This window comes from Sorex araneus, chromosome 7 (genome assembly GCF_027595985.1).
Source record: "Sorex araneus isolate mSorAra2 chromosome 7, mSorAra2.pri, whole genome shotgun sequence".
NCBI lineage: Eukaryota > Metazoa > Chordata > Mammalia > Eulipotyphla > Soricidae > Sorex > Sorex araneus.
The window spans coordinates 21,725,611-21,742,262 of NC_073308.1; the positions used below are offsets into that span (position 1 = coordinate 21,725,611).

A 16,652-nucleotide genomic window follows, 5' to 3' on the forward strand; every position below is an offset into this window, starting at 1 on the left:
CTGTAAATAATACTAATTTCTTTTATATGGAAGTGTTTGCATATTACAGAAATTTTGTGTTCTTTTTACTTCCTAATTCTTACTTTTATTTATTTATTTATTTATTTATTTATTTATTTATGTTTTGGGGGCTATACCTGGTGATGCTCGGGGACTGTTCCTGGCTCTGTACTCGTGGCTCTGTACTCGTGGCAGTGGTTGGGGGACTGTATAGAATGCTGGGGATTAAACCCAGGTTGGATGCATGCAAGTGCTCTATCCCCTCTATTATCACTACTGCCCCCTTATTTTTTTTTTCTGGGCCACACCCAGAAGTACTCAGGGCTGACTCTTGCTCTGGGATCACTTCTGGTGGGCTCAAGGAACCATATGGGGCGTCAGGAATCAAATAGTCAAAATTAAAATAAAAAATTTAAAAAGGAATCAAACAGGAATCAAATAGCCAGCCCAAAGCGAGGCTGACTGTGTTATCTTACCCACTGTACTCTCGCTCCAGCCCTTCCTCCTAACTCTTACCACTACTTATTGCTGTACGAGACTTTGAAATACTGGCTCATGAGCAATTCTGAGTTTGTATAGGCTGAGTCTTTGTTATGGTTGATTTGGAATTGTGTTTTGAACCAGCCCTGATTTATAGAGTGTTAATTATAGAATAGAAAAATAATTTTGTCCTGTACAGATCTTTTTTGGGGGTGTGTAGGTGGGATCTTTGGAACCACACCTGGCCACAGCTGGTGGTACTCAGGGCTTACTCCTGGCTCTGCACTCAGGAATCACTCCTGGCAGGCCCAACCGACCATGTGTGAGCTGGGAATTGAACCTGGATCAGCTGTGGACAAGGCACACGCCCTCCCCACTGTACTATCTCTCCGGCCCACTCGTACAGATCTTTGATTTACTGTATATGTTCGTGTTTAGGGTGAACCTGGATGCTAAAAGAGAACTTTAATGGTTTTAGAAAAGTTGGCCTCACGAGGTTTTGTGATTAGTTTCCACTGGCATTATGTCTGTGTCATCAGGACAGCAGTCACGTCTTGTGACCACACCTGCCCACATCGGGTATTAACGCCAGTAGCTAAGACTCTTTTTGTTTTATGCTTTTTGAGTCATACCTGGCAATGCACAGGGGTTACTCCTGGGTCTGCACTCAGGAATTACTCCTGGTGATGATCGGGGGACCATAGGGGACGTTGGTAATCGAACCTGGGTCGGCCGTGTGCAAGGCAAACACCCTACCCGCTATGCTATGGCTCCAGCACTAAGACTCTTGATTATGTTTGTTGTGAAATATTTTACGTGAATATTGTCTCTTCTTTTCGTTCTTCCTTATAGGTTGGGCAGGCTTTTGGATACTTTCCAAAGGATTTCATCCGTGTTGCCCATGAATATACTAAAGAAGAGCTTCAAGTTCCGGCAGATGTAAGTTGTGGGGTTTTTGTTGAACTGCTAGCAGTTGTAAATTGGGTTCTGAATTTATCAGTTATGTTCAGTTGGCTATTTTTGAAAGTCTTAATGTGCTTCGGTCAGGAATAAGGAGCAAGTTACATTTGTGTTCCAGATTTTAACTTAGGTTTTAATTTAAGCCATATTTTAGCCAGCTTTTAATTCAAGAAACTTTAATTTTAATTTACTTCTTAAAAATTTAGCAAGATTTTAATCAGGCTATGTTTAAAAATAGAGGAAAAGGAACAAAAATTGGAAAGGACTTAGAAGAGACTTTCTGGCACAATATGATGATGAGATAACGCATTAGAGCAGTTAGAACAGTTGTTCTTAAACAGCAGTTTTCTTTCTACTCTTGTGGGGGCGGAGTGTGGAGGGGGGCAGTCTCCCAGTGAGGCCCTTTGGGTCAGGGATTGAGTCAGGGTCAACTGCATGCAAAGAAGCCACTTGACTCCTACAGGGTGTCTCATGTCCCAGAGGCAACTTACGTTTAAAGAATTTTTCTCTTTGTTGCTTTATATGTGAAAAATGAAGAATTTGCTATCTTTGTACTCTGCTATTTAATGATTTTTGTGAGTAAATGTTGTTGTAGTTTCTACGCCCCTTACTGGGTAAGCTGTGAGACATGTGTGTACACTGAGACAGTAAATGAATTTAGCCCTAAGTGATGTGCTACTCCGGAACTACAGGTTTACAAGGATTTTCTTATTCCTGTAAGGTTCTTCTGTGCCTTGGGGGATTCTAGTCACTTTATGTTGGCAAGGGGAGCCGGAGAGTTTCAGATAAGGGCAAGGTCTCAGTTTGTTAGGTGCAAAGGGAACAGTGATGACACATTCATCGAGGATCAGGGCTGGGGGCCTTTTTGCTGCCAAGAACCATTTCATTATTTATTTTCTTAAATAAAATTTTAAGTCATGCCTAGTAGAACCCAGGGCTGCTTCTGACTCTGGTTCAGAGTTCTCTCCTGACTGTGCTCAGGGGTTGATAAGTGATGTGGGAGATTGAACCCGGTTAGGACATATGCAAAGCAACTGTCTCAAGCCTTGTACTACCTTTCCACCCCCCTTCCCACTTTTGGCTATTTATACCACCTCTTGCAGGCTGTGCATTATTGGCTGATGGGCTGGGGGCAGCCGATTTGCTGAGTCGCATCTTTGCCTGGCCTCTTATGGACCAGGGCCAGAACTCACTATTTCATGGACCTTAGGTGGCCCTGGGACTGGACATTTCCCAGCCTTGGCCCAGGTGCTTTTTGGGAAGAAAAGGATTCTGGGTTCTGGCATCCTTATTCTAGCTGATTCTTTTTTTTTTTTTCTCTTTTTGGGTCACATCCAGCGATGTCCAGGGGTTACTCCTGGCTCTGCACTCAGGAATTACTCCTGGTGGTGCATTGGGGACCGTATGGGATGCTAGAATCAAACCTGGGTCGGCCGAGTGCAAGGCAAATGCTCTACCCACTGTACTGTTGTTCCAGCCCCTCTTCTATGGAGATTTTGATCCCACCTTCTTTCGCAGTTCTCTGGACAGCGTTGGCATGGCCATGCAGGCACTCTGCTGGTCAGAGGCTGTTCTGAGCTGCCGTCAGCAGAAGGGATGGCCACAGGGCCCACACTGTTCACATGTTTCTGTTCCTGCCTCAGACCATTTCCAGCTGGGCTTTGTGCCTCATGGAGACATCGTGGGAGCTGGAGTGTGGCACACACTGACCCCTTTCGTTGGTGTCTGCCTTGTCACTGCAGCCTCCCTGCACCTTCTGCTCTGGAGGCAGAAATGACTTAACCTGAGTTCTGGCTGCATTGGCAGGTCACAAGTCTTGCATGAGTGGGTGCCTGGACCTGGTCTCTCGGTCTGCGTGTGCCCCAGGGCCTCGTGGATGTGGCTCTCTCAACAGCATCAAGAGAATGGTTTATAGACGCGGGTGGTGGAAAGAGATTACCCATTCTCACTGCTCCAGCCAAGATGCCCCTGAGAATTATAAAATCATCCCCGAGCCCGTTTGTTCTTAGAGGCAAGGAGAGACTTAGCTGGTAGAGGTCCCTGGGAACAAGCCTCCATGATTGCCAGAACCCTGACTTGGAGCTGTCCGTGTCAGAGTCTTATCTCCAGGGCAATCCCCAGAACCTCAGGCTGACTCCTGGGAGGGGCGGGGCGGCCATGCATGGTACTTGGTTTGTAACAGCCCGTGCTGAGGACAGATGGAGAGAGCTAGAAGTCAGGAGGCCACGAGGTCACTTTAATTTGTTGTATTTTGAGCCATCTGGAGATGCTGAGGCCTTACCCCTGCGATCACTCCTGGCAGTGCTTGGGGGACCGTATGTGGTGCTGGGGACTGAACCCGAGTTGGCTGCATGCAAGGCAGTGCCCTTTCTGCTGGAGCAAGACTCCCAGATGAGGACAGAGCCAGCTAGCCAGTGAGCTTTCTCATGGGGACCGTCCTTGTCCCGTGGACAGTGTGGAGGCCGGAGGCTGTGTCTTCCTGCCAGCAGGTTCAAAGCGAAGAACTGGGCTGGTGCAGCTTGAGCACAGCCTCGGCCTTCCCTCGGCAGAGGGAAGCCCCAGGAGCGTTCCTCAGGTCGCGGTCCTTCCGCCTGGTCACAGGACTCTGGGAAAAGGAGGTGGCAGGGGCTTGAGAGACTGTACAGCAGATCGGGCACTTGCTTTGCACACGCTGACCCGGGTTCAATCCCTAAGACCCTGTATGATCTGATCTCAGAGTGAGGAGTTAAGCCCTGAGCGTCACTGGGCAGAGACCCAAATGCTAAAACATAAAGGGCGGGCAGCCACCTGTCCTGCAACTAGCCAGAGCTCTTCTACAGTGAATTTGTTTTCAGGCAGCACCCCTGGATGTGACCCTGGGGCTCTTGAGCACTGTTGGGCTGGCCCTGGTGTGCCCCCAAGCCAGCACTGCATCCTCAGGCCTTAGCACTGAATTGCCAGCCCAGGCGGCTGAGTATTGCTGAAAGTGGCCCCTGGTTCCCCTGAGCACTGCTTTGGGATTCTCACCTTACAAAACTAAAGCCAAAACTAGGACTGAATTTGAGGTACCCTCCCCTCTGCACAGGTGTTCTCTTTATCTTACAGGAGACGGACTTTGTCTGTTTCAATGGGGGCAGAGACGATTTCACTAACTACAGCGTGGAAGAGCTCCTCGCCTATTTGGAGTTGCCCAGTCCTGCGTCGAGAGATTCGGAGGAAGCTGTAGAAAAGACTTCTCAGCATGTGGAGCCCCCCGCTGAAGTGTCTGGGGACCGTGGCCCTCGGTCCCCCACGGACTCCAGCTCAGAGGGCAGTGACACTGTGGCCCCAGGCAGCAGCCAGGCACTGGAGGACGGTGGGGAGGCTCCGACGGAGCAGGCCCAGGCAACATCGCCTTCCTCCGAGCTGGAAGCCGTCGTGCGGCACGATACACTCCAGGTGCCTGCAGGTGAAAGCAGCAGAACCAGCAACAGTTCCCAGGGCCCGGGGGAGCAGCCCGAGAAGATAGACGCCTATAAGCTTCTGAAACAGGATATGACCCTGGACTTGAAAACCAAGTTTGGCTCCACCGCAGATGCGCTGGTGTCTGACGACGAAACGACCAGGCTGGTGACGTCGTTGGAGGATGATTTCGATGAGGACCTCGAGGCTGAGTATTACGCGGCGGGGCAGGAGGAAGAGGAGGAGGAGGAGGATGGCGTTGAGGACCTGCCGTTGCTCACGTTTGAGGGGGCAGAAGACGGGGATGATGGGGACGACAGCCCTAGTCCCCGGAGGACAGGAGTGGAGGGCGGCTCAGCGGGGCGGGAGCAGAATTCCAGCGAGGGCGCCCGGGAGCAGGCCCCCCGGGCCCTGGGCGGCACCGCCAGCGGTGGCCACAGACCAAGGGACGGGCCAGGGCAGCGGGCCGAGCACTTGAACTCAGAGGACGCTGATGGTCTCTCAGCTGCAGGGAGCCGCGGGCTGGACCCGCCACCGTCTGTGCCGGAACTGACTGGCCCAGCAGGGGCAGCCGGTGCTCTCGGGATCCACGGGGTCCTTCAGGCAAGTAAAGCCAGAGCCGCCAGAGTGGACGCAGACGTTCACGGCCTGGGTAAAGTGACAGCCGAGAGGGGGCCGGTTCTGGGCGAGACGGACGCAGAGAGCACGCAGCCCGCGGGCCGTGGGGCCTCCCCGCCCGGCGTTGCTCTGGGCAGCCAGTGGCACTCGGGGCCGGCTGCCGGGCAGCGGGGAGACGCTGTCCCATCAGCCACCGCCCGCGAGGATGGGCACCCCGGGGAAGCGGTTGTCCACGTCTCGAAGGAAGAGTCCGGGGGAGAGCCCGCCCTAGCAGGGCGCCCCGGGACCGACAGATCCCCAAGTCTGTCCTCAGCACCTCAGCAGCAGGACATGCCCGGAGCAGAGAAGGATGGCGTCCCGGGCTCCCCCAGACCAATAGACGCGCTCATAAGGGAGCCCCCAAAGGAGGCGGCAGAGGAGCAGCGGCCTCCAGCAACGCACTCACAGCCGTCGGCCCTGAGCGAGTCCCGGCTGCCGGCAGGGCTGGAGGCAGGGGCCCCGGCTCCGGGGAGAGACGGCCCCGGGCCGCTTGAACAGGCCACTGCCGAGAAGGAGCAGCTGGGCGAGCGGGAGGGGAGCCTCCGGGAGCAGGAGGCAGAGCAGGACTTCCAGGAGGAAGAAGCAGTGCCCGGCCCCCTGGAAGCTGACCCCACAGGCCAGACTGGGGGTGCAGAGGCCCTGGATTTGCATCCTGGGGAAGCAGAGGCAGAGGCAGAGGCGGAAGCCGATGAATACACGCCTGAAGAACAACTGGAGGATGAAAACGCGCTCAGTGCCCGGCAGGCCAGAGGCTCCAGCACGCCGAGCCCCGGGACGCAGGATGGGCCACCAGGCACTGACCTGCAGGGCCCCAGGGGTGCTGCTCCGGGCACTCCCAGCAGTGTTCTGGAAACCGAAGGGTCCAGAGAAGAAAGTGGGAGAAAAAGCGAAATGGGGGGGCCCGGGGGAGATGCTGCTGGTGGGGCGCCAGGGGGCCCCGTGGCACCCGAGGGAGGCAGGGCACTTGCAGGCCCCGGAGCCCAGAGCCTGGCCCTGGGGCGGGATGCCTCCCACACAGAGACCCCTCCACAGGCCCCAGAGGCAGCTGCCGGGGAGGGAGACCACCCAGAGGAGATCCTTGGCGGCCCCGGAGAGCTCACGGACACGGAGGCCACGTGGACACCCGGCCCAGAGCAGGGCGGTGGCCTGGCCCCCTGGCCCCCACAGCATCTGCCCATCATCGGCAGCTTCTTCAAGGACCTGCGGTCGTGGCAGCGGTTCCAGAAGTACATGGAGGTGGCCGAGCTGGAGGCCCTGCTCCGGGACCTGTCCTCGCGGCTGGCGGCCGCCCAGCGGGAGAGCCTGCCCTACAACGCCGAGAAGGTCCTGGACAAGGTCTTCCGAGCCGCCGAGGCCCACATCCTCAGCGCGGCCGAGCAGATGCTCGATGCCCGGGCATCCAGCAGCGGGGACCCGAGTGCCAGGGACAGTGATGTGTTCGAGGAGGCGGCCGTGCTCGACGACGTCCAAGATCTGATCTACTTCGTCCGGTACCAACACTCCACGGCAGAGCTGCCCGTGCCCCCGGCCACGCCGCTGCCTCCCGGGGACGCCTGGGAGGGACCCGTGGAAGGTAAAGTCCATGGCGTGGCCTTGCAGGGGGAGGAGGGGGGGAGTGTGAGTAAGAGGTGGGGAGGGGCTCATGCCAGTATGCAAGGCGCTATCTGCGGTTGGCATCCTTATGTTCCCCTCCTTCTGCCTTTCTTGCATGCCGATCCTGACCCTTTTTCTGCTTTAGGATTACCCAGACCGGCATTTTCAAAAGGGAACTTTATAGAAAGAGCTGTGGCCCCTGCACTGTCCCGCTGCCTCTCCTGAGTGGGGTCAGGACAGTTGAAACACTCAGTGCCCTGGCACCTGGCTCGGCCCCGGGAGGCCTGCAGGGGGCTGTGACATGGTGGGGGGAGCCTTTGGGAGGAGCTGAGTGGGTCCGGGCCTTTGCGCTCCGCGGAAGCCTAGAGGGTCCCCCGTCCTTTCCTGTAGAGCCACAGCCACCCACTGAAGAGGACGTTCCACAAGAGAAGATGGAGGAGCTGCTGGCGCCCGAGCCCGAGCCGCTTCCTGGAGAGCCCAGCCCCGTGGATCCGCCCGGGGAGAGTGCCATGGTTGCCACCGAGGTGTCCCCAGAGCCGAGTCCTGAGGAAGACACAGATGCAGGTATGCCTGTGCTTTCCCCCGACTAGGTGGGACCATGCCAGGAGGAAGCCCGTCCGGGGTGAGGAAGGAAGGAGAGGAACAGGTGTACGTGTGGTCCAGAGGTCGGTCCCCAGGGAGCCGGGAGCAGAGCAGACCTGCGGACAGACGGACACGGTCCCCCTTGACCCTCAGGGCCGAGCTGGGCTGCTGGTAGCTTGTGTTGAAGCTGTCTCCCAGCGGCCCGCTGCCCTAGGACAGTAGCTCTCTGTCATCAGAAACTCGGGGGGTGACAGCCAGCCACCGGCGTCACACAGCCTCTCCAGAACTTCACATTTCCGTTGCAGGCCGAAGACTGAGAAACTGCTGACTAGAAACCCTCCAGTCTTGTCACCCTTCCTCTACCCCCAACCCGCCGGAGGGCAGAGGGCGGGGGCTACCCATGTCACAGGTGCCCAGGGGCTGCTCCCGCATCTGTGCTCAGTAGTCGCTTTGAGCAGTGCTTGGGGGACCTCCTGGTGCCAGGGCCAGTCCCTAAGCTCCACGTTGCAATCCTGCATGCGCCTCAGGGATCTGTCTGCCCTCAGGTATCTGCCTGCCTGGAGAGGCTTCTGAGAACCAGGAGGGAGGTTGTCCCACCAGTACCTTTGTGCACTAGATCAGAGGGAATGTGCCCCAGGTGGCTGCACATGGTGGTGCGGTCTTTACCCAGGAGGGACCGTGGCAAATTCCCGGGTCAAGAAAGTGGTTTTAAAACAGAAAGTTGTATTTGTTCATTAATTTTGATTTTTGGAGCTACCCCCGGAGGTGCTCTGCGCTAACTCTTGCCTCATGTAGATCCCTCCTGGCGGGGCTCAGGGGTACCCAGGGATCGAGCCCAGGTTGGCTGTGTGCAAGGCAAGTGTCCTCCTTGCTCTATTATTGTTCTGACCCCCAGATGAAAATTTTAACACGCCCACGGCCGGTGATGGTATTGGCAGCACTCTGGTTTCTGTGGGACTGGCTTGCGTGCCCACCACGGTGCCATGGTGGCGTGATGTGGTCAAGGGGCAGCTGTCCCCGTGATGCCCGTGGGCCTGGCCTCTGCTGCCCACCGAGGATACAGTCCACAGGCTTCCGTGTCTCAAGTTTGGGGCCAGCCGTGTGCTGTCTCATGCCTGCCTGCTGACCATGTCACTCTGAGTCTGGCACCGCCATGCTGGGTGCCACTCCTGTAACTGCCTTTTGGGGTGCTTGGTGCCCCAAGGACAGAGGAGGACACACAGCGGCCTTTCCAGGTGCATCTTCTCCCCAGTCTTCCGGCACCTCGGCTGGGCCGAGGTACACTCTGACATTTTGGAGCCCGGGTGTGGGCACAGGCACGAACAGTGAGGGGGCACTGGCTGCGGGCATACCCTGGGGGCAGTTCCTCCTCGTGTGGATGGTGCACCAGGCCATACCCCCGGTGTAGACAATCCCTCCGTTTCTCCCCACTCATGGGACCCTTTCATGCACTTTCCCCACAGTCGCTCCTGGTGGTGGCCACATGCTGGTGTGTGTGCCTTGTCCTATGTGCACACAGTGGGCGGTGATGGTTGCTTGCCAGGCGCTGGGTGCTAGGTTAAACCTAGGTGCACCCCTTAGAGTCTCCCCCTTCCTTACTTGCCAACGGTCTCCAGTTGCCCACTCCAGAGAGGTGGCCGCCATGTCCGTGTGTTTGTGGGAGCCGCACCCTTGAGCCCGTGGTCGGAGCAGCTCATGGGCTGGGACCTGGGCCTGGAGTGTGGGTGGGAAATGATCTGTCTCCAAGTTGAGGGGTTGAGGGTGCCAGTAGGGAATTCTGGGTTTTTCCTTTTGTGTCTAATTTTCCATAAGAGAAACCAAACTCACGTTTCCCTGTGAGTGCTGTGTTGTGGGTACGCAGTGGCTAACTCAGAACCAGGACAGACCCCTGGTTGGGAAGTGTGAAGCCCAAGACTCCATGTCCCCTTGGATTGCAGGGATGCTCACCCCCGAGAGCTCACCTGCTGATGCCGATGGGGCTGGCAAGCAGCTGGAAACAGACATCGAGGACGCAGCGCGAACCACACCCCTGGATGGTGCAGCCTATCTGATATACTCGTGCGTGGCCTACTTACTTCGGATGGTAAGTTGGACACATTTCTTCTGATCTATAGTTGGTTCTTGGAGTGTTCAAGCTGGTGTGTTTCTATTTTTTGGTTTTTTGGTGTTTGGGTTGGGGGCTGGAGCGATAGCACAGTGGTAGGGTGTTCGCCTTTCATGCGGCCGACTCGTGTTCGATTTCTCCGCCCCTCTCGGAGAGCCTGGCAAGCTACTGAGAGTATCAACCCGCACGGCAGAGCCTGGCAAGCTACCCATGGCATATTGGATATGCCAAAAACAGTAACAATAAGCCTCACAATGAGAGACGTTACTGGTGCCCGCTCGAACAAATCAAAGAGAAATGGGATGACAGTGACAGTGACAGTGGGTGGGGGAGATGGGATGGAGCGAGGTTTGGGTCCTTTCCCAGAGGGATAAGGAGCTTTTCTTGGCTCTGGGGGGGGACCCTAAACAGTGCCAGGGATATAGCCTGGCATGTACACAAAGCGTCTTATCTCCTGTATTGTCTCTCTGGCCCCTTAAGTTGTCGTGGAGCATGAGGTAAAACACTTAAAATATCCTTGTGAAACTTCCTGTGGTTCTCTGAAGGTGCCTCGGAAACAAACCTATGGCTCTGGTGGGGTCTCGGTTCCTTTCAGCACCGGGAGAGGGTTTGTGCAGGGGATTTGGCGGGAACAAGTGTGGGTGCACTGTGCCGGGGAAGGCGTTCAGAAATGAACATAGACGTGTTTCGAGTCGAGGTGAAGGATACATGGAAGTTTGATGTGACTTGTTGAGTTAAAGTGCTACGGGGAGAGGAGGGAGGCGGGGAGAGACAGGATGGGGGTGAGCTGGGAGGGCGCTGTGGGAAATAGCACCAGAGGGAAGGGGCTCTCGGAGGGGGATCCGGCCAGCTCTAAAGGAAGTTTCTTCCTGAATGTGATATGACACTGTCAGGACAGGGATGCCTTGAAAGTTGGAAGCAGGCAGGAATAAGATCGGATTGCTTTCTTAGAAAGAGCCAAAGTTGCTAATGGAAGAACGTTTGTACCGAATTCTCTTTCCAAAGGGAGTTAGGTTCCAAGTCAGACCTTTCCTCTGGGCACTTTAGGACTTAGCTCCCCCTGGTGGCGGTTGTTTGAACTCAGACTTTCTCTCGGGAGATGATGGGCCTGACTGGGCTTTGCGTGCTGGAGGCCCCTTGCCCTTGGCTTTCTCAGCAGGTGTTTTTCCTGCTTGACTCTGCTCTTTCAAGACCCATGTAAGGATACATCTTGTTTCATTTTTTTTTTGTTTGTTTTTGGGTCACACCTGGCGATGCACAGGGGTTACTCCTGGCTCTGCACTCAGGAATTACTCCTGGCAGGGCTTGGGGACCATATGGGATGCTGGGATTTGAACCCGGGTCGGCCGCGTGCAAGGCAAACACCCTACCTGCTGTGCTATCACTCCAGCCCCTTGTTTCATTTCTTTTGTTTATTTCTTTTAGTTGTTTTATCAAAAATGTGGGGTTTGAGCCCTGGCAATTTGGTTTCCAGTACCAGATTCCTCATTTTGAAGCTTGGACAAACCTTAAGCCTCCGCTTCCTCCTCTTTAAAAATGTAGATATTGGGGGCTGGAGCATGAGGAGGATTCCTGAGTGCAGAGCAAGGAGTAACCACTGACCATTACTGGGTATGGCCCACAAACAAGACAAAAAAAAAAACCGGCAGATTCTGGGACACCACAGTACGGGGCGGGGGCGGGGGGTGTGCACTTTCCTTGCACACAGCTAACTCGGGTTTGATCCCCAGCATCCCATGTGATTCTCTGAGCACTGCCAGAAGTGATTCCCGAATGCATAGGCAGGATTAACCCAGATCACCTTTTTGGGTGTGGCCCCAAACAAACAAAACAGACATTGGGACTGGAGTAATTGTACCGTGGGTAGGGAGCTTGCCTTGCTCCTGGCTGACTTGGGTTTGATCTCTGGCACCCCAAAGCCCTCCAGTAGTGATTCCCTGAGTACAGAGTCAGGAGTAAACCCTAAGCGCCACCAGATTTGGGCTAAAAACCAACAAAACAAAAGCTGCAGGGACCAGGGATTGCAGTCGTCAGAAACAGGTGCGCACCATATCTGAGTGCTTCTTTCTGTCAATGCTAACTCCACGCCACCTCTTCTGCACGGTCAAAGGGGGGTGTAGGCAGGTCTTACCTGGAAGAGAGCTTTCCTGAGCCCTAGGACAGGAGAGACAGACGGAGGACAGGCAGACTTGCCCAGTTTTCTTGCCGTGGTCCTGGTGGTGTCAGCTGCGCGTGAGAAGCCACGTGTGACTTAAGAATTTCGAATACTGATATTTCTGATGATATCCTCAAGCAGTGTCAGAACCCAGAACTGCATTATCCAAAGGAATCCCCATCGCTTCAAGATTTGGACGGTCTTTAGTTCTGGGAGGAAGTCTTTGTTCATTTCGTTTGAGGAGAGGCACTGAGCTCTAGATCAGGCCTGGGCTCGTGGGACACAGAGCTGGTATAAGGCATGGGGCTGGCAGGGATATGCCACTCACGAAGGGCAAGAACAGAGGGTGCAGTGAGGCTGAATTTGACCCTGGCATCATGGGGGCCTCCTGCCTCCCAGCACCACCGGCTGTGACTCCTCATTCCTGGGGTTCAAGCTCTGAACTCAACAGGCTGTCACTGCCTGGCCATTGCTGGGAGTTGTATTATTCCCTTACTTCCCAATCCTTGTCCCCTGGGCACTTTTTGGGAGGCCCGCCATCCCATTATAAAACCACCAGAGAAAAAAGGTCTTACCAATACAGATACACTAAGACAGGGTTGACAGTGAGATTTCTTAGAAATAATGTATTCTTAACAGCCAACCTTCAAAGTACATGAGTCAAAAATTGATAGAACTGGCACTGGAGTGATAATACAGCAGGTTGGATGGTTGCCTTTCTGCAGCAGTCCTAGGTTTGATTCCTGGCATCCTGGAATACTGCTAGGAGTGATTCTAGCAACTTCTATCGTGGCCCCCAAACCAAAACCAAAACCAAATGAAAAAATGTAGAACTATAAGGAAAGTTGATAGAAGTATAAGAAAAAGTCTAGGATTGTAATTGGACGTTTTAGCACCTCCTCTCTCAGTAACTGTGAGTATAGAAGTATCTAGAAGATATGAATGATGTGATCGGCTCACTTGACCTGACTGACATGTTTAGATTGCTTCTCTCCTCTCCGGGTAAGCAGAAATACATCCTCTTTTTATGTATATTGGGGAACATCTACCCAGATAGATTCTGGGCTGTAGTACAAGTGTCATTTAATCGAAAGGGTTTTAAATCACTCAGCAAATATTCTTTTGACCACAATGAAAATAAACAAAAGATCCCCAGGTGTTGGGGATCTGAGTCTGAAAATCCCCAGGTATTTGGAAAACAAATAAGCAATGGCTTGAAGAAATCAAAAGGAAAATGGGTCTTGTGAGTTGAATGAAATTGGAAACATCCCACTTCTCTGTGATGTGACTAAAGCATTCCTTGGGATTTTATACTAGTATAAAAGCCATCAATACTAGTATAAACTTTGTTTTGGATCCATACCCAGTGGTTTGGAGGCTTCAGCTGACTCCTTACTCAGGAGTCCTTTCTCGAGGTGCTTGGGGGACCCCATGCAGGGCCAGGGGTTGAGCCTGGGCCTCCCATATGCAAAGCATGAGCTCCAGCCGGTGGGCCTCAGTTCCCCCAGTGCAGCCTTGTGATATTGTCACCTTGGATATGTCACCATGAGCGATTAGGAAAAAAGAGTATGAAATTGATCCCAAAGAAGTAGATAGAAATCAAGAGAAGAGCATAAATCAGAGAAACAGAAACAGGGAAAACTTAAAAACTCTAGGAACCAAAGCCTTTTCCCCATTCTTTAGTTTTCTTTTGGGGCCGCACCTGGCGATGCTCACAGGTTGCTCCTGGCTCTTCCCTTAAGAATTACTCTTGGAGGTGGCTGGGGACCATATGGGTTGCCGGGGACCAAAGCCAGGTTGGTGGGTTGACCACATGCAAGGCACGCATCCTATCTGCTGTACTATCTCTTTGCTACCCCCCAAAGCTGTTATTAAAGTGAAATAAATTTTATTAACTTTTAGCCAGTGATCAGAAGATAAAATGTTCTGAAACACCTTTAAATTATCAAAATATTTTCACTGACACATTAAAGTATCAAAACATCTAATTATGCACTTTAGTTAAAAATTTTAATATTTTTTGGTTTTGGGGCAGTACCTGGTGGTGCTCACAGCTTCCTCCTGGCTCTGCTCTCAAGGAAGGGGTCACTCCTGCAGGCTCGGGATCACGTGCAGATGCCAGGGGTTGAACCAACATCAGCTGAAAGGCTGTTGCCCACCTGCTGTGCTATCACTGTCTGGACAGTTCTTTATATTTTAGGAACAATTCTTGTAATTCTTGTAATATCATTACAATTATTTTTTATGCAGTCATTGTCAGCCTCCTCTTAAAATTTATTTTTGTGGGGTGAAATATTTTTTGTGATCAAGTTAACTTTTTTCCTCTTGGATTTTGAAATATAACTAGGAAGATTTTGCTCACTCTTAATACACCCATATATTTCTACCCAGGTAGCTTCTAGTATTTTTTTAAATTAAAGTTTCTGATCGACTTGGAATTCATGAATGAGAAAACTATTTTCAAAATGTATCATTTCCCATTGTAGCATTATCCCTGCATTATTTATTAGTCCGCCCCCCCCCCAGCTGACTGTGTTGTATCCCAAATTTCCAACGCAATTAGGTTTTTCTAGATTTTCTTTTGTTCCTTTGCCTGTTGGCATTCTTGGGCCAGTGTCATACTTCCTTCATTGCAGTTTGGCTTCTACCTTCCCTCCCACTCCACCTCCGCTGCTCTTCTGGCTCAGGGCTTCCCAGCTTCTTTCTCCTTTATTTTTATCTATTTTTTATGGAATCACGCGAGAGACAGTTAACAGAGCTGTTCACGGTTGGGTCCTCCTCTCTGGTGAATTTGACAGTATCACTTGGAAGAGGCATGCCTTTGTGCCTTTTAAGATCTGCACATTTCGACACCGCTCCCCACGCCCCCACCGTAAGTCCAGCTTTCGGACGGCGATTCGCAGACCCGTCCCTCGTACGATCCTCTCCCACACCCCTGGTCCAGAAACCCTGACCGCAGCCCCGCGGGCGCGGATCGATGGAGCAATCAGTGCCCAGACGCCCTAGAATGAGAATTGCCAGAGCCCAAATGGGAGAGCTGGAGGTGAGCAGGGGGCTGGAAGGGCCACGGAGGAGGGTCTCGCCCGGGGCCGGGAGGGAGAGACGGTGGCTGTGATGGGCCGCGGCTGGGTGCAGGTGGCCGCCGGGCAGGTGCGGGACGGGCTGGGGGCGGGGCGGGGCGGGGCGGGGCGCGCGCCGCTCTCCCGCCCCCGGCCCCGCCCCTCCTTGGCCCGCGCCCTCCGCGCGTGGCGGGTGCGTCCTTAACGAACGCCGGTTTTCCTCCGCGCGAGCCTATTGGCCCCGCGCCCTCGCTGCGGGCGCCCATTGGCTGCCCCGCCGCGGCCCCGCCCCCCGCGCGCGGACGCCCCGCCCCGGAACGGCGTTTTGTGACGTGGGGCTCGGAGCGCGTCCAGAGGCGAGCGGGGCCAGGAGGCGAAGTTCACGTCCCGCGCGTCCCGCGGCCTGAGGCCCAGACGCGGACCGTGGGGGAGGACGGAGAAAGTGGCGGGTGGCCGGGCCGGCCCCGGAGGATCGCTGACTTCCGGTCGGCGGCGCCCGGGCCATGGAGTCGGTGCCGGCGCCCGGGGGTCCCGGGAGCGCCCCTCCGGGGGACGCGGGCGTGCTGGGCGCGCTGTCGGTGCTGTACGCCGCGCTGGCCTCCAAGCTGCTGCAGGTGACGCCCGCGGGCGGGGCCGGGCGGGGCGGCGTGTGGCTGATTCCCGACCCCCCCCCGGGGTCCCTGCCCGGGTCGGTGAATGGGGGCGGGGGGCTTGGCGCTCCCCCCCGCCCCCCGCGGTTCTGCGCGACGTGACTCTCAGAGAAGAGCAGCCGGGGGGGCGGCAAAGTGTGGGTCCCTGTTGCGGGGCCGCACGGGAGGGAGCCGGGCTCAGCACGGGGGCGCCGGAGCACTGGGAGCAGAGCCGGGCCGAGAGCCGCCCGGGACCCCGCGCGGGCAGGTGGCGAGGGTGGGTTTCTTAGCCCTCGCATTCCTCCTGTCTCCCTCAGCTGATGACCACCTTACCTGACGACGGGCAGAGTCCAGGGCTCTACGGCCTGGCCTGGCAGCCTGTGCTGGCGACTGCCTTCCTGGGCGTCGTTTCCTTCGTTCTCTTTTGGAGGATGCTCCTGGAGGTACGTCAGCCAACGTGTACCTTGACTCGCAGAGTGAGAACATCGTATTGTTTCTTCCTCGGTTCCCAGCATGAAGACAGAGGGATGCTTATGGTCCCCAGCTAAACCTGTGAAATGGTTCGGTACCCACCCCTTAAGGCAAAACCTAAAGTTTGCTGGTGGTAGGGGTGGGAATGCTTAAAGCGGTCCTGAAGGCAGTTGAGTGTGAAGTCTTTAACCTTTTGTATACTATACTGTCATGTGTAGTAATTTATCCTAGAATGGGTAATCATGCATTTATAGCAACAGCTTGGTACCATCACAACTGATACCAATCTAATGGGTTATTGGGTAGCTTTTAAACTCTCAAAGACATTGGGCACCAAAATGCTCATAATTTGGTAAGTGGGAAAACAGATCTAAAAGAAACCAGTCTCTGAAAGTGTTAAGTAAATTGTACATTACATAAATACATTCATTATGCACAGGAAAAGAAATGCAAGAAAAAAACAACAGACTAGAAAAAGAAAACATGGATTAGATAATTTTATAGTGTTTTCTCTTTACATGTTTATATATACATTTTATGGA

General features: G+C 54.2%; 1 protein-coding gene across 4 annotated transcripts in view; it reads left to right on the plus strand.

The window, feature by feature from the left end:
* MIA3 (MIA SH3 domain ER export factor 3) overlaps positions 1-16,652 on the plus strand; it is a 42,280-nt gene that overhangs the window by 9,962 nt on the left and 15,666 nt on the right. For 2 of the 4 annotated variants that reach the window (XM_055144567.1, XM_055144568.1), the window contains exons 3-7: positions 1,333-1,419; positions 4,525-7,090; positions 7,501-7,674; positions 9,630-9,775; positions 15,957-16,082. In XM_055144567.1, the coding sequence (XP_055000542.1) occupies positions 1,333-1,419; positions 4,525-7,090; positions 7,501-7,674; positions 9,630-9,775; positions 15,957-16,082 (3,099 nt within the window). Of the gene's footprint in view, positions 1-1,332; positions 1,420-4,524; positions 7,091-7,500; positions 7,675-9,629; positions 9,776-15,361; positions 15,625-15,956; positions 16,083-16,652 lie in introns of those variants that run through there. The other 2 variants (XM_055144569.1, XM_055144570.1) reach the window with 1 other exon arrangement.